The sequence below is a fragment of the Excalfactoria chinensis genome, chromosome 14, assembly GCF_039878825.1.
Source record: "Excalfactoria chinensis isolate bCotChi1 chromosome 14, bCotChi1.hap2, whole genome shotgun sequence".
Taxonomy (NCBI): Eukaryota; Metazoa; Chordata; class Aves; order Galliformes; family Phasianidae; genus Excalfactoria; species Excalfactoria chinensis.
In genome coordinates, this window is record NC_092838.1 from 9621356 (window position 1) to 9636371 (window position 15016).

At 44.0% G+C, this 15016-nt stretch overlaps 1 protein-coding gene across 4 annotated transcripts in view; it reads right to left on the bottom strand.

The window, feature by feature from the left end:
* SDK1 (sidekick cell adhesion molecule 1) overlaps positions 1 to 15016 on the bottom strand; it is a 360337-nt gene that overhangs the window by 20991 nt on the left and 324330 nt on the right. For all 4 annotated transcript variants that reach the window (XM_072349300.1, XM_072349298.1, XM_072349299.1 and 1 more), the window contains 5 exons: positions 10094 to 10209; positions 8487 to 8673; positions 7518 to 7655; positions 4286 to 4447; positions 3384 to 3509 (listed from right to left, as the gene is read on the bottom strand). In XM_072349300.1, coding sequence (XP_072205401.1) covers positions 3384 to 3509; positions 4286 to 4447; positions 7518 to 7655; positions 8487 to 8673; positions 10094 to 10209 — 729 coding nt within the window. The remainder of the gene's footprint in view (positions 1 to 3383; positions 3510 to 4285; positions 4448 to 7517; positions 7656 to 8486; positions 8674 to 10093; positions 10210 to 15016) is intronic.

Genomic DNA, 15016 nt, shown 5'->3' on the forward strand with positions numbered 1-15016 from the left:
TGCCTTGTCCTACTTCACAGGCTTTCCTGAGGTACCTTGGACCACAAAGCAGAGTGACTGAGCCCTGCACGGCTGTCCCACACCTTGTGATGCCCACAGCAGGCCAAAATGGGCATGAAGACTACATGTGGATGTGTACTCCTGTCAGCACACTCCCTAGGCTGCAGGGCAGAAACACATACTTTGCAGAGAGGGGATAACTGGGAAGGAAAGCCTGTGTGATGCTGCTGCATGCTTTAAAGGCTGCATGACCAAAAGTAAAGCACAGTATGGAGAAAGGAGACTTGAAGACGATGCATGGTTGGGAGAAAAGTTGCAAACTCATCCTCTCCACTCCATCAGCAGTGCTGGGAACCCTTACATTGATGTGCCATTCCTGTCTTTAGTTCAGCATGTAGAAACAAAGGACATGATCTAATACCCACTTCTTAGCCAGCCTAGTGGATGTCTGGGGAGTGCTTTCTATGGCAGTGACACGGGCTGCTTAATTGCATTTCTTGTAATGCAAAAGGAGCTAAACTGGAATCCATTTCTCCAGGGACAGATGAGTTGAAGGAAAAGAAAAAACACTTCTGTTTCTGTAATACCTTCCTCTAGCACAGATCACTCTAGAAAAAATATTGGTTTGCCTGCTCCATGCTGGTGTCTAAGTATATTCAAAATGCATGGGAGACAGTCAGCCTGGTCACCTGCCATAAATCTGGGAGAGAAATGGAGAGATGAAATGAACAATCTCAGTTGCCTGCTGCCACCATTGCTAAACCCAGCAGGGCAGCTGGAGGCCTGCAAAACACAGCGGGGCACTGAAAAATTTGAAGGGAAGTGACAAAAGCAGGTAGAGTTCGCCATTTATGACAGAAAGCCACCCTCGTACTCTGATGGAAGAGTCTTGGCAGGGAGCTACAGCAGGGAAAATGAGATGATACAGCATTTAACGTTTGGGGTAATGAGGCCTATAATAGATGACACTTGAGATGTGAAATACTTAGGTAGTGGTATTGCATTTAAATATTGGCAACAAGCTAAAGCTTTTCATCTGTCTGTTCAATGTCCCCTTTTTTTGATCTCAGAAGGATGAATATCTTCTCCTTCCTTGATTTTATGTAAAGGGCACAAGTCAATTGCTCTTCTCTTGGACAACTGGTACTTAAAAATAAAGGTTGCTCCAATCCATGTTCTACTACACACACAAATCAACATGCAGAAGCAAATTCATAGGATCATATTAAAACAGAAACGGCTCTGAATGGCCGGCCCTGACAGGAGGAATTAGTCTCCTGCCTTTGTTAAGCTCATAATTCAGATTTCAAACTCTTCCATGCAGAGATGAGGAAGAAAAGCGGTAGTGAAAGGAAGCTGCCACTTGCGTGAAATAAGCAAGCGCTCCAATTAGTCCTCTCCTCTCTTGGATCACATTTCACGCTTTCTACAGCTGCAACCAGAACTAAGGGGTGAGAATCCAGCATACAAATGGCTAGTTCATTTGCTATAGCAGCATGAATAGGATTAAAATAATCTGAGGAGGAATTAAATGCCTCAACAGTCAGGTTGCAAGAGCAGGAGTATAAGACCTCTTCTGTGTGTTTCCAGGATCAGTGGCGTGAGGCCAGCTGGAATGACCCAGGGTTAATGCAGCTCAGACCTGCCTTGGAAGGGCTATTTTTTTCCTGTTCAAAAGAGCGAACCATAAATCCCGTATCCTTAGACGAGAACTGTGAAGTGTTTGTGTGCATCCACAGGTGAGACAAGCCCAGGAACATCAGATGGGTTTGCAGTGCCACAACTCACACAAATTTGAACACGGGTACAGGTTTCCCTCTGAAACAATCTTACTCTAAAAGCCCTGTTTGGGGAAATGTAAGCTGGTAAGCAAACCTCAGTGAACAGTTTTGGTTTAACTTAATAACACTGTTCAGATATGAGAGAGAGCATTTTCTGCCCATGAAGAAAACAGAGCAGGAATCAATAAGCTGATGTAAGGCAAATGGATGCATTTGGTGACATGCCTTCATTAAAAAAAAAATCACCTGAGATCAGTGGGAAATTCCAGTGCTTTGAGAATGTACACATTTTCCTTCACTCTGTTTCAGAAAAAACCCACGTCATGTTAAATGACAGAATTCTGGAAGAAATTCTGGGGTCCCCGCAGAGCCTCAATACAAACTAAGTTCTACCAAAGGCAAGTATGGAAACCTGAAGCTTCAGCATCAATGATCACAATGATTTTGTTATTGGCCCAGTTAAATACAATTAAAATCATTGGTTTTAAATGTAATCTTACATTCAAAACACATACAAGAGGGAGTTCAGATCCTTTATATAATCAAACAGATAAGCATTCGCTTAATCAATATATAATCAAGCAGTGTGTAGGCATCTAGAAGTGAAAAAGCATAGAACAAGCAGCCAACATGGGTATGTCAAGTATAAATCATGTCTAATTTCCTGCTGTGACAGGGTAGCAGACCTTGTCAATAGAGGAGAAAGAACAGACATCATCTATCCTGACTTCAGCAAAGCTTTTGACATCATGACATTCAAACATGGCCTACATGAAACAAGTATCTGGTAGATGCATCAACGGCTGGAAAACTGTACTTGGAGAATGGTTATCAGCACTTCTGTCAGAGTGGAGGGAATTTATCAAGTGAGATTACACAGGGGTCTGGCAGTATTCACTGATTTGTTAATGGCCTGGCTACCACAAAGTGCACACTTGCTAAATTGGCAAAGGGGGTACCAAGCTGGGAGAGGCTGCAAACAAGCCAGAGCACAGGCCTAAATTTAAAACCATCTTCTCCAGCTGGGAAAATATTATGGATAAAGCAGAGGGCAACTTCAGTTAGACGTAACTGCCAGAAGCAAAGGGGCTCTGGGAAAGCACCAAGAGAAACAGTGGTGATGAGGAGTTTCCTCTCGCCCACTAATGCCCTCCCTGCAGAGCCAACGGGGGTAGCCATGCATGCACACTGCTACGGTCTTGGCCTGGTTATGAACAGTGATTAGCTGCAGCGTTCTGCTGCTGAACGATAGATTTTTGGTCCTCAAAAAGCAGTTTGCAAGCATTTAAGTGAAAGATGCTGTAAGCATTTAAGTGAGTTTTAATTATTAACTGTATTGGTTCATCAGCTGGATGATTTAGCAGTGATGTACCATACTGGAAACTAGAGAACTTAGGGTAATTTTCTGTGACTATGCCTAAACAGGAGAAAATATGATAACCCGCACAATAAATCAGCAAAGATTTAGCACTGGTTGGGAACTGCTCTTCTCACAAAATTTCAGCAGCAAACTGGGAAGACAAGGAGCATCTCCACTGCGGGGAGGGTTTCAGCGTGGGCTGAATATGGGGCAATGAGCTCCCTATGTTTCCCATGGCTCACCTGAGGGCCGTGCCTCTATAATGTACCCGGTTGTGGGTTTTTCTCCAGAATCTCCCTCAGTCCATTGTACCGTCAGCCCAGAAGCAGATTTTGTCACCAGAATTTCCTGTGGGGAGCCAGGAGACCCTGAAGGAATAAATGACAACGGCAAATGTGAGTGTTACCAGAGATGTACTTTGGTATTCTTCAGTTCTTCTCCTGATAGAGATAAAAAATAATCCAGGAGTACTGGCCAACTTATACTCAATATAAACCAGCTCAATAAGATTCTGCCCTTATTTTTTACTGGCACTAATTATACAAGTGTGTCTGCTAAGAAGGAAAGGGGAAAAACTGATATAATTGGAGGGAATTTAAGTTGTTATGATTATCTGGCATCTGTTATCACTGATCAAATAAGAAAACCAACTGTTTTGGTACACACACTGAACCAAGTAGGGAATGCTGAAATTCAGCCTCTTGGCATGTCAGGAAGTCTGCAGACATCTCTCTGTGCATAAGCCAAGGTGTCAGGGAGAAATAACTGTAAACTCTTCCTGTTTTTACACCTAGAAACCTCTACTGGTTCAGGTAGAACCATTTCAGCTCGGACTCCTTGGACACCAACCAGAATCCTGAACCACAGTGGATGTAGCCTTGAATTCCCTGGGTAACCAGTTTGCACTATGATTTATTCACACTGTTCTATTTAGTCACATCAGTCTTTTAGTTTTCAGAAAGAAAAAGGAAGGTGTTTTCCATGTGCAGTTGTGAAATCCATTAAATCATGCCCTGTGCTCCTGTGATTCAACTTCTCCTTGGCTTAGAAGCCCATGATAAACCCTGAGCGTGCTATTCTCTGCTACTGAGCTGCATCTGCACCACTGATGTAGCTCCTAAGATATTTTTATGGTTCCACTTACCTTCTGCTGGCCCTGCTGTGACGTTGGCTTGCAGTTCAGGTCCATAGGCAATGGTTCGGGCTTGCACTCTGAATAAATAGGTCATGCCCTTGGTAAGATCTCGGACCTTTAGCCAGCGTTGCCAGTTCCCTTTAATATCCACAGTCACCACCTTACTGACCCCTGGAATAGCCACATGGATGTAAAATAAGAGAAGGTTGCAATGATAAAAAAAAAGAAAGAAAAAGAAAGGGAAAAAAGAAGTATCTAGATGGTAAGTAAAATCATCTAACGGTTTGCTAAGAAAGTATTCCTTACAATTAGCAGGAGTTTAAGTAGTGATAATAGCCAATTTTCAGCACTGATAAGTATAATTAGAGTTTAAGCTTGATAAGTGGGTACTGACAAGAAAAAAAACCTTACAACACAACTGGGAAATTACCAAGAGACTACATGCAACTTCACTAATTACTCTGGGAAGAAAGAAGGAGGTAAACGAAGAGGACTGCAGTGTTGCAGATTGCTTCCTAAACAAGCACTTCTCTGCTCTTTCTTTGCTGAGTAACCCGCAGTGCTGCCTTGGGGGGGTAAGAAATGAGGCTCCAGGTTCTTCCCTTCTTGACTTGGCTCTTGCACCATTACCAAGCGAATGCAGAATGAAGGACAAATATCTCACAGGTGGCTTCTGGGTATAAGTGCCACTGCGGCAGGGGATGCAGTCAAAGCACTAGTAACTCGGGCAAGGCTAAAGGCACGACTTATCTTTTAGTCTTCCCTACTCTTCAGAATGTTTCTGAAATGGATGAATTTAAACATAGTTTTTACTGAAAATTTCTACAACTAAGTTAACAGAAGCAATTTGATACATAAACTATTTAACAGAACAAACAAGAACTGAACTGACAGTCCTTTTGGCATTGTCTGGTCCTGTAGGCAGATGTATATAACACATCTCCAGCCAAGAAGATAGGAAGTGGGAAAATGTTTTTCCCACTAGAGAGGGCTGCCTGCTGGTTTTTGTCCCCCAAGAACGCCAAAGGAAGAAGTTTATCAATCTGGATGCTTGTTTTACATGCAAATCAAGACGCCTCTTTCAGTTTTTATCAGTTAAAGGAAGAAGAATTGTCCAAGCGATCGCCGTTCAAAGATTTCTCCCAGACAATTTATAATTCAGAAGATCTTTCCTCAGTTAATGAGGAAGCAGCAGAAGTGCTCCCTCCTTCCCTAGGTGCACTATTTCATTTCTGAGAGACAAATCAGGAAGCATTTGTCATTTCAAAGTAATGTTCCGAAGGGAAAAAAAAAACACACAACAACAACAACAAAAAAAGAAACTGGTAAAAAAGGCCCTGGGGCAATTTTGTTGTCTATTATGGTGTAAAACATAACACCGTAAAGCTTAAACAATAAAAGGTCAGACGGGGAGAGGAGTGCGCTGTTGAACAGACCGCTGTTAGCACAACAAGCAGGATTTCCATGGTGGCCTACAGAGAGAAGGAGGGAGGTATCACAGGGCTGGGTGGGCTCAGCCAAAAATCACAGCTGGAGGAGAAGTCAACAGGAAAGGTCTGGCATGGTGCACTGCAAGCATGGAGCAGTGGGAGGACTGGGGATGGGAGATGTGGGGTGATACCCCATCCCACAGTGATGCCAGCACCGCCACGTGCTCCATCTTCAGCAACCCGGGCTTTGCCTTGAAGCACTCTAAATAAATGAGATACATTTTTATATCTCTATAAGGAAAATGATGGCTTTGAGGGAGGGGTTGCTTACCGTGGATGGGGATGTAAATATATTTGATGAAAGAAAAATGCTGGTACAAAAGGAAATGAACAGAAATGGGAGAATAAAAAATTAAAAATAAATAAATAAATATATATATTATTTTATAAAAATAAAAAATAAATATAAGTTAAAAATTATATATATATATATATATATATATATATATATATATATATAATAATTTGAGGAAAATCCTCTAAAACCTTACTGCTTACACCAGAAATAAATCCACAGAGGGAGGGCGGACAACTTGGAGTCAGAAAGCAGAGGTGAGGAAGAGAATAAAGCAAAGGTTCTGAGGATGTTCAGACAAATGTGTACAGAGAGCACGATCTGACAATTCCACACTTCCAGGGGAACCAAATGTATTCTCAAACACTGTGTAGAAATGAACGTAAGGCAGGAAATAACCCAGAGAGCCCAAACCTCCTGCATACCCTGTGCACATTTCTTGGTCGGCATTGGAAATGCTTTCTGCATTAGCTCTTTTTGCTTGGATCTGCCAACCATAAAGTGCTTTTAAGCTCATGTTTTCATTTCTGAGTATAATTTTCTCAGTGCATGAGACGTGGATGTTCAGACAATATAGATCTTTATTCCTTACAGAAGAAGCAAACACCAGTGATTGATATCCTTATTTCACTGGAAAAAAAAAAGAAGCTTAAAATGGATTGGCAATGGCTAAAATTACTCTCCATGCTGTCACACTGCCAAAGCTGGACATCCTATTGAACGACTGGCAATCTACCAGGAACACAAAAATGTTAATACAGCCCTCCCCAAACTTTGCAATCCTTTCTAATTCAACTCTGAAATTAATTCGCATTTGTTTTCAGAGAAATTGCCCAATCCTTTCCTGTTGCTGTTTTGCAAATGAGTGAGACGTCTGTGGCCTTTGCAGTGTTGTCTCAAATCTACTGCTGGGTTAGAAATCCTGCTTGAAAACTCCGTGTAAACAGACACGACCAAATCTCTCTCGCAGTTATCCTCCCCTGTCAGAAGCAGCAGTGGTACCAGAGATGACTCGCACATTTGATGCCTGGGCCATCTCTGTGATAACAGAAGTGACACATCATGTGATAAGCAACACAAGCGATCCTGAAGGCTATTCTAGGATGGAGCCCACTCAGCAATTTGGAAGTGCAACATGGGGAGACAATCAGGCACTCTTCAGCTGAATCTCCTCTTCTTCCACGCCGGATAACAATGGCAGTAAAATGACTTTTCAAATCACGCAGAATATAGTTTGTGCAAGAAAATGAGAGAGGAGAGACAAAAGCTGTATTCCACAATATTATGGTTTGCTGAGCAGTTTTGGCAAGAGCGGAATTGTTTTACTTACCCTCCGCCACCTGGCTTCTCTTGGAAAATGGCAGAGAGCAAGTAGGAAATTGGGCAGAGATAAAAGATGCTACAGTGCTTTTCTGTCATTTTCCCATGAATATGTATGATTTTAGGTCTTTCTTACCCTGGACGGGAGCCAAAGGCTCATAGACTACTCGATAACCCTGCAGGACTCCATTTGCTGCTGTCGGCTCGCCCCAAGACACATTGAGTGTTGTGGAAGTGATTTCAGAGAACGCCAAGAAGCTGGGAGCACTGGGTGCTGAAAGGATTACAAATGGATTGAATTGCAGCAGGCGTAGTCAATCTGATATACATATATATTATAAAACATTACGTTTTTGGTTTTTTTTTTGCCCAGTCTAAATCTAAAGGAGACAAAGTAAGAATGCGATTTATGAATTGTATCAAAATTTCCAGTAATCAATCAAAACCACAGACTGTTTTCTCCAAGAAAAGCAGCTTCTCTGCTGCAAAACTGGGTCTCAGCAGCAAGCAAGGAGACACGCCAGAAGGAGAAGACTTTCACAGGAACACTGAGTTTAGCCTTTGCTCTCCATCTAGCTGCTGACTATCAGAAAGCTTGCAGTGTTTTACTGTTTGCTCTCCCCCTGTCATGGTTAGTGGAGATGCACTGCAGAAGCTGAGGTTTCTCAAGCTAACTCCCCCACAAGAGCAGGGCTGAAGGGCAGCAGGGCACTAAGAGTGCTCGTGTGCTCCTCATGGCAGCAACTGCCCTCATGCCGCCCAGTCTGATGGCAGGGTTTCAACATGAGGGGTTGCACAAAGCATCACTCTTGTCTCACAGGACTGCTAGGGAATTTCCAGTTGCTGCTAACAAGCTCAGATTTTCAGATGTGATAGCAGAGGCCTCAAAGAGAACAGAGTTGCATCCTAGATCAACCTGTTCCAGCTCCAAACCTCTACCCCCCCTTCCAACATGGTTGCGCTTTTTGATCCTTTCCCCTGAGTCAACGCAATATAACGACCCAGCTGAAAGCTAACTCCAAGCAGCAGTGCCCTCCTGCATGTCCCACACTCCCCCGTTAGCTACCAGCAACCACCAGACCTGTGCTTTGAGGTGGTCACGTACCAGCCTGGTGTGTCCTGCCCGCCGAGGGTCTGCTCCTGGGGCCGTCCCCTGCTGCATTGAAGGCAGAGATGCAGACCAAGTAGCGTGTGTGGCTGGTCAGGTTTTTGAGGCGGACCGTTGTCTCAGGGAGGAAAAGGACCTTCACTTTCTCTGTGTCATTCTGGACGTCACTCTCCCAGTAATAAATCTGTTGGAAACAGCGAGATGTTTTAGCATCTAGCTCCCAAACATCCCAGCACTGCAGGCACACAGATTAGCACAATGGAGCAGTGTTGATCTGGACTCTCCAGTAAATGGCAGCTTACACTCTTCTCCGTGTGCCCTATCTTTTCTTTTTCTTTGCCAAATTACCCCGAGTCCAGTGGCCATGCAGTTGAGTACATCATTCAAAAATAGAGCACAGGCTGAAGATTATGGCCTGATGACAGCAGATCTGAGCTGCCAGAAACTCAGCAAGGAGAGGTCAGCCTTTTAATTCTCCCTGAAATGCTAGCTGCTTGTCAGCACTGGCACCCTGATCAAATGCTCCCATCATTCACTTCCCTGTGCACACAACTGTACCACCATTTGTGTTCATAGAACAGGCAAGAAAATGCCTTTCTGAAGAGTGAATGAAGATTTTCCCTAAAGTTCCTTGCATTACCGTTCTCTGCTCTCCTCTGCACAGTTTTTATCCTGATCCCATAAAATTAGGTTTGGAGAAGATGATTCTGAGAGAAAAGTGGTGCCAGCTCTCCTTATTGGACAGGCCTGGCAGTGTGCGCATTCCAACAAGCCAAAGCAAGCCAGAAAATGGAGAGAATGAGCCAAGGCAAGACTCTACCTTGGCTCTACAAGGCAAGCTGTTAGAACCATCTATATACATAGAAAAGAAAAAGAACATGAATTGATATATAAGGTTGCTTGTTACTGCCAAGAAGGGATGCCAGATTATTCACATTGGCTTGACTTTTCTTCACTTATGGGCCTAAATTCATGGAGAGAGGCAGAGCCAGAAGCTGAAGACAAGCCAAGCTCCAGTGTTTGTAGAGTTGCCCATTTCCACTCTCTGAGGGTCCATTCTCATGCTGGAGAAGCTAAACAACATGCCTCTGCAACGTGCTCATCTCATATAAACCAAATGCAATTAATGCTATGATTTAATTTTGTCAAAGTTAGGGAAATTAAATAATTCTTCTGAAATCTGACCTGGCTTGAGCTTCTAGTTTGGAGAAAGTTCTGCTTTTGCTAATGGCTTTGGAACAGTCGATAGATGGAGAACTCAGTTAGCTTCCTCCAACACATTCCCTGCCCCTAGCTCTCCTGTGTTGGTTGCTTTTTGGAGCAGATAAGTTGCCTGCATAAATGTAGCTGCCTCCCTATCTGCACGCCCTCTCTCCCCATGCTCTCCTTTCCCTGCAAATAGTAGCGTGCTTTTCCCTTTCTTCCCTCTTTCCCCCATCTCATTTCTTTTGATTCTGGGACACATTACCATTTCCATACTGCAGGCTGAATACTGCTTTAATTTGCCTTGTGCAGTGCGGGCAGCTGTAGTTGTAGAGCCATCTTACAAGTAATAACAAAGCCAAGCAAGACAAATGAAACCAGGAGAGAAACAGAAGCATTGCCTTGTAGCCTTGTATGTTCCCATTTTGGCTGTCGGCAGGAGGTGGGTCCCAGGTGAGCTCCAGCTGGCTTGCAGAAAGGGAGTTTACTTGGATGTTCTGTGGGGCCATTGCTGGTGCTGGAAAGCAAGGAAGACAGAAGAATTAATAGTGACAAGCAGAACTAGTTCATATCCAGGCTGCAATTTTCCATTTGTGGAAGGGCTGAGGACAGACTCTGTTTATGCCGTGAGTCAGCTTGCAGAGCCAGCCCTGGAGGTATTCCTTTCTTTATGGGAAGTCTCAGGTATATTGCAGCAGCATGCAGGGACTGAGAAGCTGCCAAGCCTCCAGAAGTGATGTTCTGTGTCACACAGACCGGGTTAGACATTGAATAAACTCAATCCTGTCAGCAGCTTTGGGAAATAAAAGAGAATTTTTTCTTTATTCTGTAGTAATGTTTCAGGCTTGCCTTTGGCAGTGACATGGTGCTCCTGAGCAACCCATCTTGAAAGCAGCTGTGGGGAGCAGCACAGCCCGCTGCCTCACCAGCACAACACCCTGCCCCACCAGCCCGGCCTTTGGACTCAGTGGCACATCTTTGTATCAGCCCCCTTCCAAGGACCAAGATCAAAGTATATCACCCCTATAACTAGTCAGGTACCCATCAATCTGCCTCACATTTTCTGTATGACCAAATGGTTTTAGCTTGCTACTCATTAACTCTGATCTCGTACCACACACATATACATAGCAGACCTCTTTGGCTCCTGATGGCACTTCTTTGCATCATGCCCTACAAGAAAACCAATCTTCGGCTTCCTCCAAGTGCACCTGGGTCAAATCAGCTCTCTGTTCTCTCAGGATGCAACCTGGTGCAGGTGGGTTTTCTTAGCCATACAGCACACGTTCTGTTTACAGAAGAGACGTCCAAGTGCGTCCTGTTCCAACTCCAAAGGCAGGACAAAGGGCACGCTTCTCCACAGCCTTCACCCTGACTCTGAGAAAGCAGCCTCTTTTCTCTCTGCCCGTTTACGGGCCATAAATAGAAGTGATAAAACATTCACCACTCGAGTAAGATAGCCCCAGTTATCTGTTCCTCTGGAGACTTCCTTCTTTAGAGAGAATGACCTTCATAAGTCACACTTTTCCACCAATACTCCCTCCCCCCAGAGTTATAAAATAAAATAGTAATTAACACCCACTCAGCCTGACACCAACTATTTATTTTGTTCTAACTGTGTGGTTTCCATATTATCACTGCCCACCCTGCCGTTAATGGAAATGTTAATAACCAGCGCCAGGTTGTTGTGACAGATGCTTGGGCTCATTATCAGAAATTCTTATTTACCGCTCCATTAAACGACAGAATCACACACACACACAAAAAAAAACCACACCACAACAATTCAATCAAAACTAACTGGAGGAATTTTAACAGCCACATTAATAATCCAAAACATAAATAAAGTTAATGTCTTTTGCATGTTTGCCACCGGCAACTCTATTGCAAAATTATTGCTGTACAATTAAAACGTGAAAGGTAAAATTGAAAATAGCCATTATCCTGGGTGAAAACTATTTGTTTGTTACACCTTTTGTTTCCTTTCTTGGCCGTGCATGGCAAACATGGTGGGGGGGCGGGGGGGTGATGATGACCAACCGTAGAGCACAGCAGCCACACGTTGGCTGGTTGCAAAAGTGCTGCTGCCTGATGCTGCTGTTGCACCTCTGCTCTCTCTCAGGGCTTTGAGACCTTCAGTGCACGCATCAGAGCAGTGGGGCCAAAGCGATGGCACAATACAAACCTGGAAATACGTCGTGGGGATTTGCAGATGATGACATCCTCAGAGAAACGAGAATATGTACAATCACAGAAGAAAACAGATCGCTTTAGCAGCGTGTTTTCTTTTCTGGGTAGTGACAGTACTGGCTGTCCTGAGCTGACAGCTTCAAAGTGCTCTCAACACCGAGGTCTGAAGTGATGTCTGCAATCGCATTTTACTTTGGATCCTATGTGCCAGCCTGGAACAATTGTTGCTTCTGAGCTGTGACCATTAGAAGAGTCGGCGGGTGCAGCCTCCTGCCACAAATACACCATTTTTTTTTCCCCTGAAATCCTTTATATAGAGCACGTCTAAGAAATACAATGGTTAAAAACTGCCAGTGATCACTCTGCACTGACACCCGCACTGCTGGAGCTGCACTTTTGCTGACACGGAGGTGGAAAATTTGATAGGAGGGAAAAAAAAACTAAAAAATGATAGACTGCGTGAAAAAGGCATTTCAGCACCGCAGAGTGAGATGCAAATTGTGTTTGGTTTTGCGCCCTGAGAGTCTGTCCCTCTGTTCAACTTTCAAAGGCTGACGTGCACAGGTTGGCAGTGAGGGACGGCAGCACTGTGCTGCTCACTCTGGCTGTGGCTCTGAGCACACAGCAATTGTTCCCGCATGGGTAAAATGCAATACTTAAAGTAAGAGGAAACACAACCCTGAAGAGTTTACCTGCTTGGAACCCTGAGCCATTTGCCAAACGTGTGGACAGCCCTTGCCAATAAAGTGAATGCATTTCAAATGCAAATTCAAAAGCCTTTTACCTTCTAGGAATGCAGTTCCAGATTACTGAGCTCTGAAGTCTTTTATTTTTTTCCCACGGCTGTTGAAACCACTAATATATAAAAGCAAGGTTAAAGCCGCATGCCTCGTCCTGCTTCAGGTGGTAGTGACATTATCAGCTACAGCAGGAGTGACACGGAGCCTGGAGGGCCCAAATTCAGGTCTTAGCAGGTAGAAAGCATTTCACTTTCCCTGAAAAAATGCATGTATTCATGAAGTCTAATTCCCTGCATGTATCCCGCTTTGTTATCTCATGCAGATATTTGCAAACATTTCTTATCTGATCTCAATTCAGCTTTAAGATTGTCTCCTTGACGGTCTCTCAGTCAAAAAGTAAGCAGAGAAGCCTGAGCGGGTTGTGCAGTGATTAGTAAAAGTAATAACAACAGCAACAACAACTATGGGCTGGGTTGTGTAAAGACAATGAATCTATCCGGGAATGGAATGAGAGAGAGTAAAAATGAATGCGTGGATAAAGTTACACATCCAAATCCACATTTAAATATATCACTGTCCTCATTTCTCAGAGGAACTGAGTGCCTCTGCTCGCTCTGCAGACAATTTGAGCTTGCAAATGCTTATAACCTTTAAAGAGAAGGTGCTTGAAATCCCCAGTGGCTCTGCACCAATCTCCACGCTCTGCTGAAGGTTCACCTTAGTTTTTCTCCCGCTTGCCTGGGCTGTTTCCTCTCTGGGCTGTGTGACACCGAGAGCTTTTCATCAATATGAAAGTACTATTCCTTTTCTTAGTGACAGTCGCCACGATGCTCTGTAGCACAGGTAGGCTACAAATCCCTGTGATTCATCGGGTAAACCTAATAGCTGTTTTTTTATGAAGCATTCCTTGCTGCTCTTACAGCTTCAGGCTGGTGAAAGGTTTCTCCTTTACTGACTTCCTAATTATTTCTATAATGCCAATATTACGTCGGGGAACTCGCACACAAGTCTGGGACACGATGCCCTGGTACTCATGCCATTTAAAGATACAAAACAAATGAAACCGTGGAGAAAAAATGCAGTGGAAGAGATGAAAGATTTTCTGTGCATCCTCTTGATCCCACAGTCCCAAACAATTCCAAGCAAATTCCTGTTCTGTAATGACCTCTGATCCTTTTCTATCTAGCAAGCATTTTCCCCCTAGTTCATCAAAGCATGCTTTTGTGAATGTGCCTGCCTTTATTCCCTGGTAATCAATATATTTGCATTTTGGTGTTAGCACCTAGAGGCCAGAATCTCATTGCACAATGTGTTGCATAAACACAGAACAAAGAGACGGCTCCAGGCCTAAAAAGCCTCTAATCGGTATTTCTGCACACTGTAATGGAGGAGTGGCTGCAGCATGTTCTAGCACAACAGATGTAATCTTATCTACCTTCTCTCTGCAACAAGAGAGAAGACAGAGCAATATTCAGTGCAGCATATGCTCATAGTTAAAGCACGCACACGCGGCACCTCCCAGGTTTACACACAGGTCCCTGGCACATGCAGCCCAGGAAAATTGAGCTGGAAAAGACTGGAGACAGCTCAGACAACCCAGGTTCCCACATCACACTGGGCTCAGCTCTGCTGCCCAGGTGTCTGTGTGATCCTGGCCACTGACCCCTTTCCAAATTCCACTGCCATCCCTACACAGACACTGCCTATTTAAATAACCCTTAACACGTACTCTTGGGGTAGGTTTGCTTCCTTAATGCCTGGCATCAGCAATCCTTGCTGCACTGGTCCTGTCCCAGCAGCAGGACATAAATCATCCCTCCTTTCCACTTTGCAGCCGTGCAGAGATAAGCAACTGTTACACAAAGCATTAAAAGCCAACCACAACAAAGCCAACAGAAGGCCACGAGATAAAATACCAGAGACTGATTAGCACAAATGGGCAAAGCCAAACACAAGAGATTTTCTCACAGTCTGGACTTAAAGAAGGAAGGCGAGGATGGTCACCCGAAAAAATGAACAAAGTGGTGGATTTGCAGATGTCTGCAGTCGCTCCTTCCACCAAGGAAAAGCAGTGTGAGAGAAAAGGCAGCCAGTGCTTATTGGCCATTTTCTTACAGTGCCTGTAAAGGAAAGGTGGGAGCAGGAACGCTTCCTCTGTGCAGCAGTGCTCCTTGCCATCAGGAATGCTGTGTGAGCTATGCTGATTAGCTCAATAACAATTAGTTAATTGTGCTTCAAAAACAGCAACTGAAGCTGCTTTCCGCTGTGACAAGGCAGTACAAGCTATATTTAGAATGTAAAAGATGTTTCCCACCAATTTCTGGCTGTTTTAAGCAAGGCTGCATTTTGTGATGAAAGTACACACATTTTTTTCTCCCCCCGAGGGCTGCACGT